The 20,692-nt window shown below is 34.0% G+C and overlaps 3 protein-coding genes across 3 annotated transcripts; 2 read left to right on the top strand and 1 right to left on the bottom strand.

Moving 5' to 3' along the window:
* Positions 1 to 3,508: 3,508 nt before the first annotated feature.
* On the top strand, positions 3,509 to 4,474 carry ERG28 (ergosterol biosynthesis protein). Its single transcript, XM_089623051.1, has 3 exons — positions 3,509 to 3,775; positions 3,905 to 4,111; positions 4,216 to 4,474. The coding sequence occupies exons 1-3, from the start codon at positions 3,661 to 3,663 to the stop codon at positions 4,284 to 4,286; spliced, it is 393 nt and encodes a 130-aa protein (XP_089479177.1). The 5' UTR covers positions 3,509 to 3,660; the 3' UTR covers positions 4,287 to 4,474.
* Positions 4,475 to 6,827: 2,353 nt separating this feature from the next.
* Positions 6,828 to 8,979, bottom strand: LOC149389770 (myb-like protein X). The gene is made up of 2 exons (XM_089623050.1): positions 8,785 to 8,979; positions 6,828 to 8,295 (listed from the first exon to the last, which is right to left on the bottom strand). The coding sequence occupies exon 2, from the start codon at positions 8,257 to 8,259 to the stop codon at positions 7,045 to 7,047; it is 1,215 nt and encodes a 404-aa protein (XP_089479176.1). The 5' UTR covers positions 8,260 to 8,295; positions 8,785 to 8,979; the 3' UTR covers positions 6,828 to 7,044.
* A 9,667-nt stretch (positions 8,980 to 18,646) lies between these two features.
* Positions 18,647 to 20,490, top strand: XTH10 (xyloglucan endotransglucosylase/hydrolase 10). The gene is made up of 4 exons (XM_089623139.1): positions 18,647 to 18,960; positions 19,066 to 19,166; positions 19,304 to 19,497; positions 19,927 to 20,490. The coding sequence occupies exons 1-4, from the start codon at positions 18,774 to 18,776 to the stop codon at positions 20,327 to 20,329; spliced, it is 885 nt and encodes a 294-aa protein (XP_089479265.1). The 5' UTR covers positions 18,647 to 18,773; the 3' UTR covers positions 20,330 to 20,490.
* Positions 20,491 to 20,692: the final 202 nt, after the last annotated feature.

Genomic DNA, 20,692 nt, shown 5'->3' with positions numbered 1-20,692 from the left:
TCCCCCTTCACAGCACGTCTCTCTTCCTTCCTCGGCAACTCGAGCAACCACGAAAGTTTCTATCACTAAATCACTCGAGAGAAAAAGAAATTAGTGTGTGGGCACTTTTAAACACGATGACTCTAGAACAAGTCTAAGAGTCAAAGAGCTAAAACCACTAGGTCAAATGAGGACCTAGGTGCAAAAAAAAAAACGAAAAATAACTAGAGAGAGAGAGGGGAGTTCGGCCACAAGGTCTAGAGAGAGAGAGTCTCTCAATCTCTAACTTATGTGTAATGAAATGTGAAGAATGTGGCTCCTATTTATAGAATAAGGTAGTTTTCTCTTCTATAGAATATCACATATTCATGAGAAAATATTGCCCGTTTCCCCTTTGATTCACACGGCCAACAAGGCTTCTAGAAGCCCTTGGATTTGTTTCCTATTTTGTTCCTTCTCTAGGTTTGCCGAAATTCCTCTTTTCATGTAAGGGAAATTTGTTTCCTCTTTTTCTTTTGGCAAGTATCTAAATACATTTATGCACAAAATAATCTCCCTTTCTCTCTTTATGTTGGGCGGCCATATCATCAGCTAGTCAGGATTTACAAAATTACCATTTTACCATTCTAGCTGTTATTTCCTCAACTCCTTTGTCGCTTGTGAATAAGTTAGAAACAATGTATTGACGATGAGCTAACAAGTCACATTGTTTCATCCAAAAGAGTCAAGACTCAATTTGGACACTGGCCAGTTCATTTATTCACACTCCAAGGAACAAAGCATGAGGTGATATACATTGCATTTCAGCAATCTTGTACATGAATTCCATATCTATGAGAACTTCACAAAGTTACTCATGACATTCTCACAACTTAGTATTTCACCAATAGGCCTTGTTCGGAATCACATAGTGAGTCCGAACTCTGACTTTCTCAAATGAGAATAGGTAAGTTGTGAAATGGCATGTCTCATTTCAAGATTAAGGTAAGCACGATGCAATTCATACGTAGTGACTTCGAGACATAAGAGGTTAAATGGTTTGTTCTTATTTTGTCTATAGAAGTGCACTGGTCAATTCAGTACCTTCGGAAGATACCTAGAAGAACTATAGAGTCTCCAACTCTCAATGCCCCATAACCAGACATCATAGATTCTCCTAACAATCGTACTGAGGTCAATAGTCCTTTGACCCTTAGATTGCGAATATATCGTTTTAAGCAAACTACGAAGAGTTTGTTCATGCAAATCTACATTTGTCTCTTCGTAAGTTGTTAAGTTTGTTTATGGACTAAAGACTAATGTTTTATCATAAAGCTTTAATCAGACAAGGAGGAATGAATGAACGTTTCAACTTTTTATTAATGAATAAGCAATTACAAACAAGAGTATTCATGAGACTTTATTACATCAAATGTACAAAATAAAGACTACAACTCTTCTTGTGGGCACCATTGACAACATAGACAATTTACCAGATGATACGATAATTAAAACAGTAAATAAAGAGACAATGAATTGATAACTCAGTTCGGCCAATCGTGCATACTTCTGGAGGAATGATACTCTTGGTGGAAAGAGAACTTCACTAATTGATAGAATAAGTACAATGGTGGACAACTCTGAATGATCACCTTTCAGATTTCCTATAATTCAAAACTAACCAGTAAATTATAACCCAGGCTCCCATTGTGTTTGAGCTCCTCTCACTTTCCACTACTCACCAAGTGATCGATCAATGCTTATAACATGCAGTTAGGGGTGGCAATTCGGGTTACGTGTCATGTTCGTGCCGTGTCTTATTCGTTTTCATGTATTTTTTTACTGACCCAGACCTGACCCATTTATTAATCGTGTCTAGGAGCAAAACCCAAACCCGACCCACTATTTTTTTGCCAAACCCAGACCCAACCCACTAAGACCCATTTATTAATCGTGTCTTAATGGACCATGTAACCCACGAACCCACTTAGACCCACAAATCCATTTAGACTACTAAACCCATTTGAACACGCAAATCGGTTTAGGTCCTTAAACATGTTTACTTCAAAATATTGAAATTCTCTAAATCAAATTAAATAACAAATTAGTTAGAATAAGTAATTAATACAAATACTTCATATAATCAACTAAGTCACCAGCATAATATTTTTAATACAAAAGAGAAGTTCAAACACAATCCATTTGAGTCATTATGGGTCTTGATCGTGTTTACCCATTAACAACCCATTTAATATTCATGTCTAATGTGGTCCCAATGAGTTGTCGTGTTCGTGTCGTGTTTACCCATTATTTAATCGTGTTAATCGTGTTCGACACGGATGGACCCAGATCCATTTAAGGTCGACCCAAACCCATTTACACCGTGTCGTAACTCGTGTACGGTCCAAATTGCCACCCCTACATGCAGTGCATGATTTAGAACGTCACCACGATTACAAAACTAAACTTTGTCTATTGCACGAACAACAACAATAAGGAATAAGAACAAAGTAACATCACACAAAGGTCACAATATTTTCGCTCATACAAGTCTCACAAAAATTTTGTGTGTAACCATATTCTTTAGGAAAAATATTCCTTTCATATGAGACAATAACCAGTGAGAATACCCTGCTAGGATTTACCAATACAATTGATGAAGACTGATTGGTCGATCAATAAAGCAAAAACAGGTCAAGCAAAAAAAAAACTATGCAGAAAATCCACGTTATTGATCCTTACACGGAACTTTGCCAAGCAGCACAAATGTTCCAACAAGGTAGAGAACATCGGTTTTGTCAAATAATAAAAACAACCAATCCATAGTAACAACATAGATTAAATGATATTTATTAATATTTGAATTCATTCTCCTTTGTAATAATTTTGTTTTTTTCCTTTATTTAAATAATTAAACGATTAGCTTCTAATGGTAATGAATTTTCCGATCAAACAATTTTTTTTTCCTTTAGATCGTCTTATTTTCCCATAAAATAGTCATGATATTTTTGTTCATAAAGAAAATAAATCTAAAAAATGGAAGAAAAATAAATATGAATTTGTAATATGTAAAAAACTTTAGAACTGGAATTAAAGAGTATTCAATAAATTTGTTTTGAAGAAAAACCGAACACAAATATTTCATTCCAAACTTAAAAAAATTATAAAATTATTTTGTTCTACATAAAAAAATGAAAAATATGTTAAATAAATAAGAGGTAATTAGGCTAGTGGTTCAACATTTTATCATCTTTTTTAAAAGTAACTTATTCTTTAGTTGATTAATTTATTGCGAGCCTGTTAGATATTTTTTAAATAAAAAGACCCTTCAATTAAAATTTTAAAAGAGATTAGGAGAATGACTTGTGAGAACAAATTCTTGAATAAATAATTTGATGATAAAATAATTATCATTTACCACCAAATTTAATGATAAAAAAACGATGATAAACTACGATGTATTATCCTCAAACGACAATCCCTTAAGTTGACACACTCTCTCACCGTCAAATTATCTACAGTCAAGCATCACCGAATAAATAATCGAATAATAAAAAATAATAATAAACGACAATCCCTTTTAGCACACTCTCTCAACTTCACTAATCCTCGAAAGCTGAAATCCCGATCTCAGTCTCACCGTATATACCAAGTTTCACTCAAGAGATTGGAAGTCGACCCAGTCAAACCCTAGAAACGAAGATGAAAGCTCTCAGTATATGGCTAATGGTGGTTGGTTCTCTCCGACTCGCCTCCGTTTGGTTCGGATTCTTCGACATTTGGGCTCTTCGTCTTGCCGTCTTCTCTAAATCTCATAGTACTCTATTTCTTCCTTTTTCAGATTCTTCTCGAAATTAGGAGATTCGGTGATTTTGAACTAGATGTAGGTCTGTTTGATTTTGGATTCCAAATTAGTAATTCCTTGATCCATGAATCGGTTTCACAGTGAGTGAAGTCCATGGAAGAACATTCGGGATTTGGACTTTCCTGACTTGTACGCTCTGCTTTCTCTGCGCGTTCAACCTCGAGAACAAGCCGCTTTACTTAGCCACGTTCTTGTCGTTCGTCTACGCTCTCGCTCATTTCCTGAGCGAGTACTTTATCTATCAAACAATGGCGATCGCCAATCTCTCCACCGTCTCGTTCTTCGCCGGTACGGAGTCGCATTTCATCGTCTTGGCTCTTGATCCTGTGTTTTGTGCTTAGGTTAGCGTGTTTTCTTTTTTGCTTATCGTTGATTCTGTGTGATTTGATCAGGGACGTCGATCGTGTGGATGCTGGTGCAGTGGAATTCGCATGAGTCTCCGGTTGGATTGAAAGCGGAATGAACGAACGAGATTCAAATTGGATGAAGAAAATTCTTCTGCTTTGGGGTATCAATAACCATTACTAAAACTTGAATTCTGATGCAATTTTTTCAATGTTTGGTTTGTTTTAGGCACCATTTTATCTATGTGCCATTAATTACTGTTCGAAGTTATCTAAAATGAATTTAATCAGATAGTTTTTCGGGTTCTCTTTTATATTTTTACTTAAAATAAGAAAATAATTTATCTTTTGAATTTTTAATGAGGGCATTTATTTTATTTAAGGGAAACTTGAATAAATACATTTTGACAATTCATGAAATTAAGACTATAAGCTTAATATGTTATATGTTTGAAAGGTTATGTGTATCTTTGTTGTTTCTTCATATAGAGATACAATTCAAGATAATTTGAGAAGTGTGTGCCTTTTTATCTCCTCTACCGAGATTATCTAAGAGAAGTTCTTTATCAAGTAAAAATTTGGATTTAAAACGTGAATTTTTTGGGCATGTTTCAAATTCATCTATACCTCCGTAGTTTAGATTGTAGTTGTATTTATTGTGCTATAAAATTTCCCATTTTTGACGTCGTTCGTTGTCACGGTAATGTAGCAACCAGACCGCCGTGTGCTGGGATTTTTTTGGCCTTCATTTGTATTTTTAATCAGAAAGTGAAAAATTCATAAATCATACACTTATAACCCAATTTAATGCTTGATCCCACGACCCACGTTTTAAATCAAAGAATTTTCTCTTTCGCTCTTTCTGTATTGTTTATTGGGGTGGGGCTAGTAGTGTTCTAATGAAACCAGCTATAGTTCATTCAGGGTTTGTGAATAGACTGTTTTGCCCCTTCCATGTATTATAGACGTTACACCATCATTTTTGGTACGTGAGTCCGTGACAGTGACACACACCCAGCTCAAAGACCCATTGTTGTCTAACTATTACCTTCTTGTTTTTGATTGATTTGAAGTTTCAGGGGTGCTCAGTTTTATGCAACATAGATATCTTATCTTATAATAATTTGGACTCTATTTCACTATTATGTCATCAAAGTGTGTTCTTCCAATTACGTTTCTGTTTCATTCATTTCTTTTTTTTTTTTGAGAAAAGGGGCTCGGGGCATTCTATTAAAATATGGGTAAAACCAGAGATACAGCATTAGATTTTCTTGATCCAAGGAACAAGAGGAACCTCGATCGGGAGAGGTCAACCGCTAACGTTAACGTCAATGCCAAATACAAATAAAAGCCCATTTTGTGCACATAAAACACAATGCGAAAAGAGCAAATATCAAACTCTTTCAAATATCCCTGAATGGATGGTGGATAGATCCAACCAAACATGGTCCATTGACCAGGAAGAAGACAAATCTTCAGACTGCATAGACAAAAGTTTAACAAAGTTCCCCGAGCGGGAAGTTGGACGATGGCTAACCCAACTCCAAACCAAAAAGTAATACAACCTAACACAAGGTATGAACAAAAACTAAAAACCAACACCCAGAGCCGCAACGCGCACCTCCGAAAGACTAGCCTCAACACCACGACGAGACAGCCCCAGCCGGAAGCCCGAAACCAGCGACGGGGCGGAGCTTCCGTCCCCGGAGAACGATGAACGGCCACCCAAAACCCACATCCCGGGAAGAGCAGCGGAGGGGGACTGCGAAACAGCGAGGAGCAGGCCCAAACGATGAAGAACGGCGGAGATGCGCACCACGGAGAGGCTGCTGGACGTCATTGGCTAGATCTGAAGGATTGACCAGATCTGGGAAAATTCAAAGACAAGGAGAAAAGAAACAAAAGCTTGCAAGAAAAGAGGGCTCGAAAGGCTCCCCCCCAGGTCGGATCTTGCCGCAGCAGCGGCGTCCGGGCCCCGGAGGGGACGGCGGCGGCTCAAACTAGCCTGAGAGTTTTCTGAGAGAGAGGGTTTCTCGGGACTTTTTTTTTATTTCTGTTTCATTCATATGATCCCATCAACGGGCTATCTATTTCGTCATCAAATTCAAACAGCGGTTTCGTCTGTGCGCAGAATAGAATACAGTTTAGGGACACCAACTAGTAGAATTTTCACTTGAAGGCAGTAAGAACCTTTTTTTTTTTTTTTTTTTTTTTTTTACCTTTTTTCTCCACCTTATTAACACTCCATTTAGAAAGAGAAATTTGATAAACTATGAGAGATAGAAGGGTTGCATAAATTACCAAAAAATTGAGACTTATATTTTCATCGAACGAGACGTCACAAAATTTCACGAATTATAGATCTTGGTTCTTAAATGTTATAAAACTTGAGTTATAGCTTATGACACTTCAATGGTTGGAGTAAGAAATGCTTGTGATACATGACAAATTAGAGAACTATAATAATAATAATAATAATAATAATAATAATAATAATAATAAAAGAGAGAGAGAGAACCGTTCTCTTTTGGTTAAAGGATACATATACAATTTCAAGTTTTACCATACAATAGTGATGCTAAATATCAATTTCTTTTTTTAAAATTTCATGAAATACAAATATTTATACCAGTGTTTGCAACTTCCCTTTCGTACAAACATTACAACAAAAATTGATAAAATTGATATAGAGAAAATGGGAAAACAAAGACAAACAAATAGTTGAAACTGGAGATTAGGTATAAATACTTGTACAGTTCACCTAAGTTTACACTTGCAACAATTTGATCTACTCGCTTAATCCAGGAAACCATAACAAAAAAGAAAAAAGAAGGAAAAAAAAAAGAAAAAAGAAAAAGTGAGGTTCTCAAGTGAAAGTCATTCAGCTGCAACTTCTTCTTCAGTGTCGTCGCCGTGTGATTTCAGGTCGGGTAACGTGTCGAGGTCAGTCCGAGCCTCGCTCATCTCTTGCCCGACCATCACTTCGTTGGTGTCCATCGAATCTATCGGGTCGTGCTCTTCGTGGGTCCCGCTCTCCTCTCCCGACCCCTCGTCGCCTTTATCAGAAGAATTCGAACCCTCTTCTTCTTCTTCTTTGTCGGACCCTACATTCTCGTCCACAGAGTCTTTTTTAGAGCTCTCGTCCGTGTACTCCGTCTCAGTGGAATCAAGATCGTTGACTTTCTCGGACTCGGGGTTATTCGTCTGTTCCACCAACAAAGGTTGCTCCTTTACACTCTCCTCGACTGTCATATTCGTAGAATCTTCTCGGAGCCGATTTTGCAGCAAAGATTCCAATGCCTCGGTCGAGTTATCGCGCGCTTCAACGGCCGAGCTATTCCTAGAATCCGTAACCACTATCGGGAGTTCATCATTCGCCTCTGAATCTTTTCCATCGTCGACCTTTTCCACGACGAGCGAAGAAGCCAAATTCGATGAAGTAGTAGAGTTCTCCGCGACCCCGTTATCGCCTGCCTTTGTGCCGTTGAGGGAAGTCGCTTCTCGGGGCTCTTCTTCTCCGTGGGCCACCTCACTGGAAGCATCGTCCCCTCTGTAGTGTTCCTCCCGAGCCTCGTGGTCGTCGCTGTCCCGATCCTCCGTCCGATCGCCCTCGCTGTTCTCTATCGCTTGATCTTCCTCGTTGTTCTCTATCGCTTGATCTTCCTCGTTGTTCTCTATCGCCCGATCCTCGTCCGCTTCTCCGTTCTCTTCGGGGTCTCTCTTGTCGTCCAACTCATCGTCGCCGTTGCCGGGGTCCTCTTCTCTCGACTCTTCTTCCTCTTCTTCGCTCGGGGTCTCTCTCTCCTCTTCGTGCTTATCGTCCTCTTCTTCCTCTTCTACGGGTATTATCTTCTTCTCGGGCTCCTCGCGAGGAAGGTCTTTCCTGCCGAGCTTGAGAGTGTCTTCGCTCTCCTTTTGGACGGAGACCTCGGACCCGACCTTCTTCTCGTCGTCGAACTCCTTCTTCTTGTCGTGGGAGTGCTTGACTTGGTACACAAGCCAAAAGCAGATCCCCAAAAGGAGACAAATCTGAAGTGCGTGTTTCCCTCTGAACCCTTTCGATCTCTGCGTTTTGCTTGGCAACCGTTTCATTGTTTGTCGATTCAAACTTGGAATTTAATTGATTTCCTAAAACAAACAAAAAATTCATCAATCAATGCATTCTTGAAAACAATCATACATACACCAGCAAAACTAAAAGAAAAACAGGAAATTGATATCTCAGGTTCAATTATGTTTCTTAAAAAGAATACATAAATACCATTTCAGGACTAATCAAGCTCTGTTATTAGAAATTCGCAAATTTTTTCACAAATCGAAAGCTAATCGACCGAGATTCACAACGAAACCCTAAAACCAATTGAACAGACTCACTCAACTCCTCAAAAATATCAGGGACAGACCCAAAAAGCGCTCATCTCCCAAATCACCGACTCAAATTCCATTGTTCTTCTAATTAGTAATCGGTTACCGAGAATCTTTCGCAAACTAACCATCAGAAAGACAATAAATTCATACGAATCGTAATCTTCTTGCTGGCTTGCCCTATTCGAAGAATCGGAATGGGTCTACGAAAAAATGATGAGAGAGAATTTGGGGAAAGACGAGAGAGTGTACCTGAAAATGCAAGCTCGAGAGTAAAGATTCGGTCTTTTGACAATGGAGAGACTCGAAAACACCGAAACTGAAGAGAGAAATCAATTAATTTTGTAGTTGTCAGAGTTTTTCTTTTGAGAGAGAGAGAGTGACACACATGAACTACTTTTCTTCCTTGTTTTTTTTTTCTATTGTAGTAAAAGTTTATTTTTATTTTTTGAAGGACTATATATATAGTGTATATATATATTATATATATTTATATACCCATAATAGAAAGCTTAATAGATTTTGGGAATAGCTTGGGATGTACTACCAATATTTCATTTTGAGAATGTATTAACACGGTTGGGTTTGGTTGCTATAAATGCTTTTCTTGATCTTGAATTGATCCAGCATAAATATATTAAATGTACATAAAATTACCATTGGGTTTATTAAAGAAAGTTAAAAAATATATATAAAGAAATAGATTGCAATGGAACGTTTTTCATATTATTTATGAAAAGCGAAAAGAACGTGGATTCGGTATCAATTTACTGAAATTGAGAGGGCATTTAATGAGATTTAAAATGATACGCTGTTCTTTTCTCTTCATAATCACTCGACTTGTACGCATTGATGCGGAATTGTCAATTACAGGCTTAAATTTTTTTTTTGATAACCGTGGTATCCGGGTGAGACCCGACTAATATCCACGAGGCCCTGACATTATCGATCGGGAGACTAACCCAGTGACCCCAATTGTTGAGTCCAGGGGGAATCGAACCGGGGATGTGCAAGATTCCAAGAATCGCCCTTACCACTAGACCAACCCCTTGGAGTTATTACAGGCTTAAATAAAACCCTTACCTTCCGTTATTTAATGAAAAATATTACATATAAATAACATGTAGGTATTCTAAAACACGTTTTGTTGCTAAAATGCTAATGAAAATTGCTAATCATTCTATTAAGTATTTAAGTGTCATTGTTAATTTTATATTTATGATCTATTTGGGTGTGTAAAACTGTAATTATATATAATTATTTTTTTTTATCTATAATTATTTTAAGCTTCGTGTATAGACACAATTGAATTCAATAGGTAAACTTAAGATTATTTTCCCAATTCTTTAGTAATTTTTTTTATTGGATATAATATTGTATTTAATAAAGTTTTAAGAAAACAGATTATGTTTTACAACGATTTATATTTTCTTGGAAGAGAAGGTATTAATAATAGCATAAGAAACAGACGGTTGAAATTTGGACTTTTAAAATGTAGCTAGATGGATTTATTATAAAGCCACTTTCACGTACGTATTTTATATAATGTTTTTGATAATTTAAGGTTGTAATTATATAATGCAATAGGATTAATAGTCAAATACGAATTAAACTTTGAACATTTGATATAAGTTAACACGCAACTTATATGAATTGAACAACCGATAATCCTTAATGCTTGTAATGTTACTAGAAAGATTATTACTTAATTTTAAATACGCGAGCACTTGTTTGGATCAAGTCATTATGGGAAACACGTAGTACTGAGAAGAGAATGAGAACATTAAACTCTGATATAAATTAAGAATAAATGGTTAATTCAAGAATTGCCACTCTTAACTTAAGTCGTTTCTAAAATCTAAACCTTTGTAATAATGATTAACAGCTATATAATATTTTAATGTGGCGTGATAGTTTAAACTTTAAACATGGATCTTAATTGTTTTCTATACATACAAGATCAAGTCATTAAGGAAACTCCTAAGATTGAGAGTGTTAGACATTAGTATTATATTTAGCTCAGGGATTTTAAATTAAATAGTCACAAGTCATAACTCTTCGCAAAACCTAATCAGACCAATTAGAACTCCACTACTTTAGCCACATTAAAAAAGGAAAAAAAAAAAAAGAAGGTGCACACACGTAAGCGATCTATTTTTTAAGACAATCTTTTAGCTGACGGACTAACTGAAAATATCATAATCTTTTTGTCCGCAATCTAAACTAAAGGATAGAAGAGATAAAGAAAGACTATGTTTGAAGAGTTAGAAAATGGCTCTTTAAACTCCAAACTAGGGCTGTACAAAACCGAACCGAAAATCGGATAAAACCGATATCCAAACCGAACCGAAACCGAAATTCGGAGCCACGTCAGCTAACCGAAATTCGGATTCGGATAACCGATCCGGTTTACAAAACTGGACCGGATATCGGATTTGATTTTGGAAAAATCTGGATATCGGTTATTTAACCGATTTTTTTTAATTAAAAATAAATATATATTAAAAAAAAAGACTTGACCTAATTTTGAGAGAGACCTAGCGTTTTTATTTTTTTCCCAAATCAGATTTTACTGAAGTGGAAGCACTAAATGATTCTAAGCAAGTTGTTTTGGGTAAGATAATTAATTTGATAAGTTATTTGACATATTCATTTGTTGTTTGTTTATTAAAACAAATTTATTTTAAATTTATGTCATTATTATTAACAGATGATGATCAAGTTGTCATAGAAGAACAAACTTCTCATATATCAACTCCTACTGCTACTACAACTTGATTATGTGATCTATAAAAGTAACACACAAATTCAATCGTTGTATGGTTTATTATGATCATTAGGGTTGTAATTTTAATTTTATATTATGATATTTACATGTTCATGTAGTTGGAGACGAGTATCCTTTTGAATTTTATTTTTTTTACTCAGTTTTAGATTATGTATTGTCATTTTGGAGCTTTATAAGAGTGGTTTGTACTCGTTTTTTGAATTTTTACAAACCGGATTTGGATTTTAGAAAATGAATATCCATTTTATAAAATTGGATATTAAACTGGATCTGAAATTTTACAAACTAGATAACCGAATTTTAAAAACTGGATACTGGACTGGATATTGGATTTAAGAAACCGGATAACCGAATATTCGGATAACCGAATTTCGGTTTTAGACTAAATCGGACCGGATACTGGACCGAGTTTTTAAAAACCGAAAATTCGGATTCGGATACTAAAAATGTCAAAAACCGAACCGAACCGATCCAGTTTCACCCCTACTCCAAACAAAGCTTTACACTAACAAGAGTTAATGTTCGTTAAACCCAAATGTGGATATGCAGGTTTAGGTGAAATTTTTGGAATGATCAAGGTCATCAAAATTTGATCCAACGGTCAAAAGAGCACAAAAAATGCAAAGATTTTAAGTGTATCCGGAATGTCCAGCACTTGTCTTTGCTTCATTAAGCTCAAACTACTAGAAACTCGCTAACATCTTGAAAAACGAATAAAAATTACAAAACAAAAAAATATTGAAAAACCCAATGACTCATTTCAATTTGAGCTTAAAAGCACATGATAAGTGTGTATAAAACACCTTGATAGCATTGATCAAATGGTGGATCACTCTTTTATGCGGCCTAATGATAACACTAGTCATTTAGTCTTGATCAATCACCTATTTTTAGTCGGCCTTCTTTGAACTCTAAATACAAAAAAATTTCATTTTTATTTTTTATTTTCTCTAAGCGGTTTTATTTTGAGTTATATCGATCCAATCGGACTTCTCTCTCTCTCCCTTGAAATATTTTCGGATCTAGTTTCCTTCTCTTTCATGTGGCCAAATCCGACGGGGACTACTCCGGTCATCGATTGGGTTCCCTTCGACCCTGAAGAGATGCAACCGGCGACGCGATAGTGGTTGGATGGCGTTCAAACCCACCAGATATGTATATGCATAATAAAAAAATAAATGCATATACATATATAACCTATTTATTCCTCGTTTTATTTTCCTAGGATTAATAAAAAGAAATTGGCACTTGCCAACCTACTCGCATGGACTCTTTCTTATATATAATAAGATCCTAAATCCTAATAATTTGAAGCGTTCAATAATTTTCTCTGATAAGTATTGATGATGGCATCAATAACTTTGACCAACTATTTCTAGTACTATTCTTTTACCAAATTAATTTTTTATAGTTATTATTAATATTATCTAATTCTTTTACCAAATGAAATGTAATATATATTCGGAACAATTAAGTCAACAGCGTAAACAGGCCATCCTCATTTTAAAACAAATTGTCATGTACGTCTAGCTCCTTTGCAATAGGGAAAATTTCACAAAATGATTTTGAAGATGGCAAATCTCCCAAGTCTCAAATTTCAAATATTCTATAAAGATTTTAGTTTTCTAATTTTCAAATAATTTTGTCAGAGTTTCCAATAGTACTATAAAAACAAAAACAAAAAGTTAAACATAACTATTACCAATGAAAAATAATCAAATAAAACTGTAAAAAAACAATAAATTTTTTAAAAAAAAAAAGATATTCTTGAAATAGTAATACGAAGAAATAATGTATTCTCATTTAAAAAAAAAAAATAACACGATGCTCCCATAATACTTTTTCGCTTCAATAAAAACTTGAATCGCATTTAATACTTTTTCGAGTATGCGAGTTGCTTGTTTTCTCCATGAAGAAGACACGACATTCTTCACCACCAGTATCCTTGAGAGATTACATTATAAGATCTTGAAATCCCTAATTTAATCCCAATTCATTTCAAGAGAAATAACACCAAAGATTTAAATAGCCATTTCAAGAGAAATAACACCAAAGATTTAAATAGAGAAAGCGTACTCGAATACATTTGATTTAATGCACAAGAAGATGATGGTCTTCTGATTGCAGTTTGCCCGAGTCTGAAGTATTCTTCTTGATGGGGATACAAGAAATGATATGTACTGCAATCAGAGATCATACCAGTTATAAATAACTGCTAGGCAATTGATAATAACTATTGTCTATTTCTAATATGGTCTCTCATCGAATTAGAATTAGCACTTATGGTATCCACATAATAACATAATGGTAAAAATGCCTTAAGTCACAAACTTTATTATTAATTAGACCACATCAATTTATACTTATTTAATAATGTACCAACACATTTAGTTATCACATTAGCAGTCCCAAAATGTATAAAATAAATGTGACAACCATAGCACGCCAATTTTTTTTTCATTATTATGATGTGACATATAACAATCTCGTCCATCAGTTACATTAACATATTAAACAAATAATATTGTTAATTGGTATGGAGCTTCTATTAGAACAAGTACATTCAATCACTCATGTATTGCAAAAAAATCACACACGCAAGTACATGTGTCACTCAAGTCATATTATATACGTGAATTACGAGTATCGATCTCACATAAACTAGTAATTTTAATGGTTAAATTAACCATAGACGGATTGCAATGACTATCCCTATTTTATCTAATGTAGCCTCATTTCCTATGTTACCAATCTCATTCTCTCTAACATATTCGCTATCCTCTCTCTCGAGTGCTCTATGAAACGTACGCAATTGACGGACTATTATCTCCTCGACTTCTAATTCTATTAAAACAATCATACTCATAAAGAACAAGAATTCAAATAATTGCACTATCGCTTAGAGTTTTCTATTAATATAGGTCAATAATAATGATTATAACAAAAACACGATTGCTTACTATCTCTCGAAAAGCAAACAATTCTAGGTAACAAATCAAAGGTAGCTAATCAATGAACATGACAAATTACAAGGCTAATAATCAAGCAAACACGAATGGAAACGAGGCAATAGATAAATATTAGAGAATCATCAAAGTATTAACATCGGTCCGGGCTACATTGTAGCCCCATAAAAATCGAGCCTCTAATCAAATTCATAATCAAAGACAAACACAAAATAATAATCAAAAGCAATAAGATAAACAAGAAACTAAAAATGAATTCATATTAATTACAAAACGATGTTCAACAATAATTTAAACCATCAAAGTACGTAATATAAAAATGAGAAGAAAGAAGAACGATTAAATTCGGAGAAGAAGAACTCGTCGGATTTGTCAATTCCGTCAAATGAAAGTTTTTCCTCTTCCAAAATCTCTTCAAAGTAGCCAAACACAATAACAAAAACTAAAACAAAGATATTTATATGTTTGTTGGAGGCTAAACTCATTTATATAGGGTCTAGTGTGATTTTCGGAGATATATGGGCCCTAGAGTATGACCTCTTAAAGAAACAGGGTTAGAAATTAAAGAAAATGAGAAATTGTCATTTTTGTACTAGTCCATGTGGAACAGCGAGCCATGCTATGTTGCAAAATTCCGGGTGCGACGAGATGCACATTGGTTTTGAATTGGTCGTAACTTTGTGCTCATGTCCAATTTTCGCAAATTAATATGCGTTGGAAAATTAAGAGAAAAATATATCCAATTTTGAAACTAGATCATCCAAAATATTTAATTCTAAATCTCAAATCATGTAGAAGAAGGCGTTATTTGTCTTAGTTTTGCTCTAATCGGTGCAAAAATTCTTCAAATTATCCCAAAATTGCTCCATTGCACTCAAAACATTTTTACTTCATAAAATACATATAATAAGAAAATTACAAAATGATATAAAAAAAACCTAAATAATCGCTTCGATTCAAGTGTAAAAGAACAAGATAAAGTGGGTATAAAATGCACTTACCACCATACATTGCTTATTTCTTACATGGAAAAAAAAGAGTTTATACACTTACCATCATACATTGCTTATTTCTTACATGGGACAAAAAAGAGGCACACTAAGGATTCGAGCACTAATTTGAATCTTTCTAAATATCATAGTAGTTGATGAAAAAAATTCAAACAATCGTGATCTATTTATCATGAAGAATGAAGATAGTTCTTCAATATGTAAAAACTAATCTAACAAAACTCCTCACCAAAATAGTGGAAGGTGGCTAAATCGCTTCCAATCTAAAACATATTTACATATCTAACACAAGAACAAAACAAGAAACTGATTAAGACACTAAATATGAAGGAAACTAAATATATAACAAAAAAAAAATCGACCTACATATGACAAAGTTATGCAGAAAATATGAGGTACGAAAATCGACAAGTTTGGCGTGGGAATTCCACCCACGCCAAACCCACCCCAAACAAACAAATCCAAAACCGTTCACAACAAGGGAGACGTCAAACCATGACGAATTGCATACTCTGACACTGTCACCCCATTAAATCGCGTCTTGTTCTGCATCATCATCGACAACAACCTTCACTGGACCACCACATTGGCAACCCATATTGAAGCACCACTAATGATGGGTGCCGAACCATCGCTAACAGGTGCTTCTATCAGACTACCATCAAATGCGAGCCTTGGAAAACAACCTTCGAAGAACCTTGCTGCAGTGATTGTCTCGATTCAGCCCTATGCAAAACCACTATTGTCGATAGATCTTGCCACACCGACCGTCTCGACTCAGCCCTCCGGTTATTCATATCCTTGGCTTCGTCGCGGAATGCCACCATCAAACCTAATCCCAGGTAAACAAATTTGAAGAAAACAGTAATTTCGTTCATTCCGACATTGTTTACGAAACTGGAAATTATGTTCCACCGTTCAAGAAACTGGAATTTTAGGTACCATCCGGTATTGTTCATCAGATTAATTTTTTGATACTAAGACATATATTATGTTTAAATTTTTATTTAATTTTGTAATTATGCGAGTAGTGCCGGAACTAAGAACAATTCAAACTGACTATTTGAATTGTTTGTTCGAAAAGTAACCTTAAACTATACTTCAAATGAAAAATAGATAAATTAACTGTGGTTGTAACCGTCATCTAAATTGTATATAATGAAATATTGTATATATTAATATAATACTCAAAAAATTTATTAATACTGATATTATTCAAACATAATAAATTATAATTTTTTTTTACACTTATAAGAATAAAAAATAAAATTCATTTAATAAATATGAACAATATTTTATTTTTTCAAATGTGATTTACGTTTTATTTATCAATCTAGCTAATGGAAGAAAATAATTGGTGTTAGCAACTCGAAACTTATTAATATTTTCTATTTTTTTTCTAAAGAATGTTTTCTATTTATTTCTAGCATTTCATATATCAATGTATACTATACTTGATTTTAAACGAGAATAAATCCATGGTTCCTAGCTTGTCTAGTAGTAATCCCACCCTTACCTCCATCACGAAGTCTTGAGTTTGATTTCCGTGAGATGCAGAAATGCATTTTCTCTTATATATGTGAAAAATTATCCTTAATCAGCTTAATGTCTTTGCAATATTACGTAATCATGATTGATATGTCTCATACTCTTGCACTAAAAATATATATCATGTAACTTTGGTTGATAGTGTCACTTTTCAAAAAAAAAAAAATTAAATCCATTCATTATGAAAATAAACTGTTTAAATTGTTATATTTGTTTTAGTAATTAGTAATGCTAATTATTTATCATATTAAAAAAATTAATGCTTCATAATAGTATAGTATATGATAAGTATCAAGTGAGTTTTTTTTTAAAAGAGCAAATTACCGTTAAATATAATTTAAAATTACTGGAAAAACAAAAGTCAACTTATTAAATAGATAATTCTAACTATGACAATTAAAAAAAAAAAAAATCTATCAAAATCCATTAAGTGCTTATAGTTCTAAAAACTATAACTATTTATTGATATATATGTTAATAAACAAGTGTGTTTATAGAAAAATTTAATATAATCCTTCTTACTAAAAGAAAATTAATTCAAGAAACTAAGCTCATAGGTTAATATTCATATCGAATTTCCCTAGTTTTTTTTTTTAATATTCAGGCCAAAATTTTATTTTATTAAGAAAACAGGTCACTATGCCCGCAATAAATTAGTTAACTAAAGAGTAAATTTTAATAATTTAATTTACTCTTTAGTTAATTAATTTAATGCACGTCTGGTGGGCTACGTTCTTAATAAAATGAAATTTTCGACTATTTTTAAAAGTGTAAATAATTTAAAGTAACCGTTTTTCGTAACTTTTTTCAATATTAGTTCCTGAACTTTTTAATTTTCACAAAAAACTGTTTTCGATACTAGTTAATCAGATTTCAATAGTTGTTGACCAAATTTTAATAACAGTTAATCAAAATTCAATAGTTGTTGACCAGATTTCAATTAACTATTTACCAGATTTCAATAACTTATATTTCAATAATAGTTAACCACATTTCAATAACAGTTAATCAGAAGATTTCAGTAATTGTTGACTAAATTTTTTAAACATGAGAGTATTTTTGTCGAAACAATTACTGGTGAAATATTTTGAAAATATGAGTGAAATATGAAAAATGACGTATGTTTTATGTTAATTATAAAAATGAGGGTACTATTAGGTTATTAGCTTAATTGTCCCCGTATATATCATCATCACACTTATATAAGACACGAATATTCTAGATATTCCCCATTCTTTCTTAATTGAACCGAAAGAAGTGCCTACACGCGGCTAATATGAACGAATAAACTTGAACTTGGAAAAATGTTTAAGACCAGCGTGAATGACTACTTGAAAAGAAAAGCACAATAGTTTTAGGAATAAAGAATATTATAATACCATGAAGATAAAAATAAAGAAGGGGAAGCAATATCAAAGTTTTCCACAATATTCCCCAACTTTCTGCTATCAGAAAGACTAGGTGTGTGTTCAAAGAGTGGAATATATAATAATAATCATAATATTTAAATATATGAAAGGGTTCGTTGAATGATTTCGATGCTATTAATTTTTAAGGGAATTTTTTCCCCTACCATACATTAATTAATAAGCCAACTGTTTCAGCTAACTGGCGTGATTATTACTGAGTACATTGCAATTTACATAACAAAATAGACACTAAAGAAAGCCACGTACGTCCATATTATGTATTTACTAAAGATCATGTAATGCTAAGCTAACTAATATCTTGCTTCATCATAAAGATATTCCTTCTTAAACTAAACCCTCCCTTATATTTCACATTTATCTTCCTTTGTGGACAAAGCAAATGTTAGGTTCACAATTTCATACACCTATAAAGCTCATTCAACATCTCCTCTTAGCATTTAAAAAAACTTGAGCACACGTCTAAATTATACATACATAAATAAAATAAAAATCTGAACCAATGAATAGCTTTTACAAGTTTATCATCGTCTTCGCGGCTGGTCTTATTTCATTCATTGAAACATCTCAATGCTCTCTTGTTTCGAGCGGCGATTACAACAAAGATTTCTTCGTGACATGGTCTCCTAGCCACGTCAACACTTCCTCCGACGGCCATGAAAGAAGCTTGAAGCTCGACCAAAACTCCGGTACATACTAAAACATTAAACTATGTTTTTATTAGAAATTAGTGTAGTTAGTTTATTTGTCCCATTAAATTTTGAATATTCAATTTACCGAATACATATTTGTAGGATCTGGATTTGCTTCGAATCAGATGTTTTTATTTGGATGGATTGACATGCAAATAAAGCTAATACCAGGCCGTTCAGCAGGAACAGTTGTTGCCTACTATGTACGTAAGATTAGTTAAAGCTTTACATGCATGCACGTATATTCATTTGGACATATATTTCAAAGCAGCAATTTTGTTTTAATTTGAACAGGTAATTTATTTTTAATATTAGGATATGAAATATAATTATTGTACAGTTGACATCTGATCAACCAAAGCGCGACGAGATAGACTTTGAGTTCCTTGGGAATGTGGAAGGTGAACCATACATTCTTCAGACCAATGTTTTTGTTGATGGCTTTGGAAATAGAGAGGAAAGGATTCATCTTTGGTTTGATCCAACAAAAGGCTTCCATACATATTCCATATTTTGGAACCTTCACCAACTTGTGTAAGTCGTTTACTAGTTTATTTTGATTCTCTTTTACCGCCACAAGTAAAACAATATATATATATATATATATATATATATATATATATATTTCTCATTCCGTATTCTTTGAAGTAAAAGAGCTAGTATTTATTATTACTATATCATAGTTTTGTAGGTATTGTATTTGGAGATTGTTTTTCTTTTCCCTTTATGTAATGACACACAATTTGCTTCATACATCATATAATATTGAAACTATGTTATGATGTATATATATGCCACTTTGGTTATGGAATAAAAATTTGCAATAAATTTCACATTTTTAGAAAATGAGAAAAGTTAAGGTGTTAAAAAGCTCAACAATATATAAACCAGAGATATGTATATGTATCAACAATTTATCAATTATTCATTGATGGTGACAAGTTTTTTTTTGGCTGTTCATAGATTTATGGTGGATTGGGTTCCCATAAGGGTGTATAGAAACCACGCGGACAAAGGCGTCCCATATCCACGGTGGCAACCAATGGGCCTCAAAGTCAGCCTATGGGATGGCGACACGTGGGCCACACACGGAGGTCGCGAGAAAATCGATTGGTCGAAAGGGCCGTTCCTAGCGTCGTTCAATAGTTACAAGATCGACGCTTGCGTTTGGAAGGGAAACGCAAGGTTTTGTAGGGCAGAGAGTCCAACAAATTGGTGGCACAAAGACAAGTATAGCACATTGACACCCCAACAAAGAAAGCTTTTCAAATGGGTTAGAATGTACCACGTTATATATGACTATTGCCGAGACAATGAGAGGTTTCAAAACAGTCTTCCAAAAGAGTGCTCTTTGCCGAAGTATTGAACTACAAGCTTATTGCCCTAGACATCACTATTGATGAATTACTTTTTCTACCCTTGGACGCGTAAAGTAATTATATTGCCTCTGATTTGCACACTTCATAAAGGCTTCTTTGCTGTAATGTGTATTTTCCGGATATTTACTTATTATATTTTGCGTGAAAAGGGTCTCAAAATACGAGTCTGTCCAGCACTTTCATCACAAACTTCACATCCACCACCATATACAAAGAAACTCAAATAATATAGGGAGCGATTCACCCTATAAAAGTATGGTACCGTTATTTCTCTTCCAAAAGTAATGTTTTGCTTGTGACTAAGGATATCGAGAACAGAAAACAAGCGGAAAAGGTTGCCAAAAAAAAAA

The sequence above is a fragment of the Urtica dioica genome, chromosome 8 (genome assembly GCF_054948205.1).
Source record: "Urtica dioica subsp. dioica isolate 48M chromosome 8, U.dioica_male_clone48M_v1_H2, whole genome shotgun sequence".
Lineage (NCBI taxonomy): Eukaryota > Viridiplantae > Streptophyta > Magnoliopsida > Rosales > Urticaceae > Urtica > Urtica dioica.
Note: the sequence above shows the minus strand (reverse complement) of the source record. Positions and strands in the feature narration are given on the sequence as shown.

Bases quoted from the DNA above. Each gene is read 5' to 3' on its own strand.
- ERG28 (XM_089623051.1), top strand. From the start codon at position 3,661: ATGAAAGCTCTCAGTATATGGCTAATGGTGGTTGGTTCTCTCCGACTC. The intron at 3,776-3,904 runs GTACTCTATTTC...TCGGTTTCACAG, and splicing joins CGTCTTCTCTAAATCTCATA to TGAGTGAAGTCCATGGAAGA. The intron at 4,112-4,215 runs GTACGGAGTCGC...TGATTTGATCAG, and splicing joins CACCGTCTCGTTCTTCGCCG to GGACGTCGATCGTGTGGATG.
- LOC149389770 (XM_089623050.1), bottom strand. From the start codon at position 8,259: ATGAAACGGTTGCCAAGCAAAACGCAGAGATCGAAAGGGTTCAGAGGG.
- XTH10 (XM_089623139.1), top strand. From the start codon at position 18,774: ATGAATAGCTTTTACAAGTTTATCATCGTCTTCGCGGCTGGTCTTATT. The intron at 18,961-19,065 runs GTACATACTAAA...ACATATTTGTAG, and splicing joins GAAGCTCGACCAAAACTCCG to GATCTGGATTTGCTTCGAAT. The intron at 19,167-19,303 runs GTACGTAAGATT...ATTATTGTACAG, and splicing joins GAACAGTTGTTGCCTACTAT to TTGACATCTGATCAACCAAA.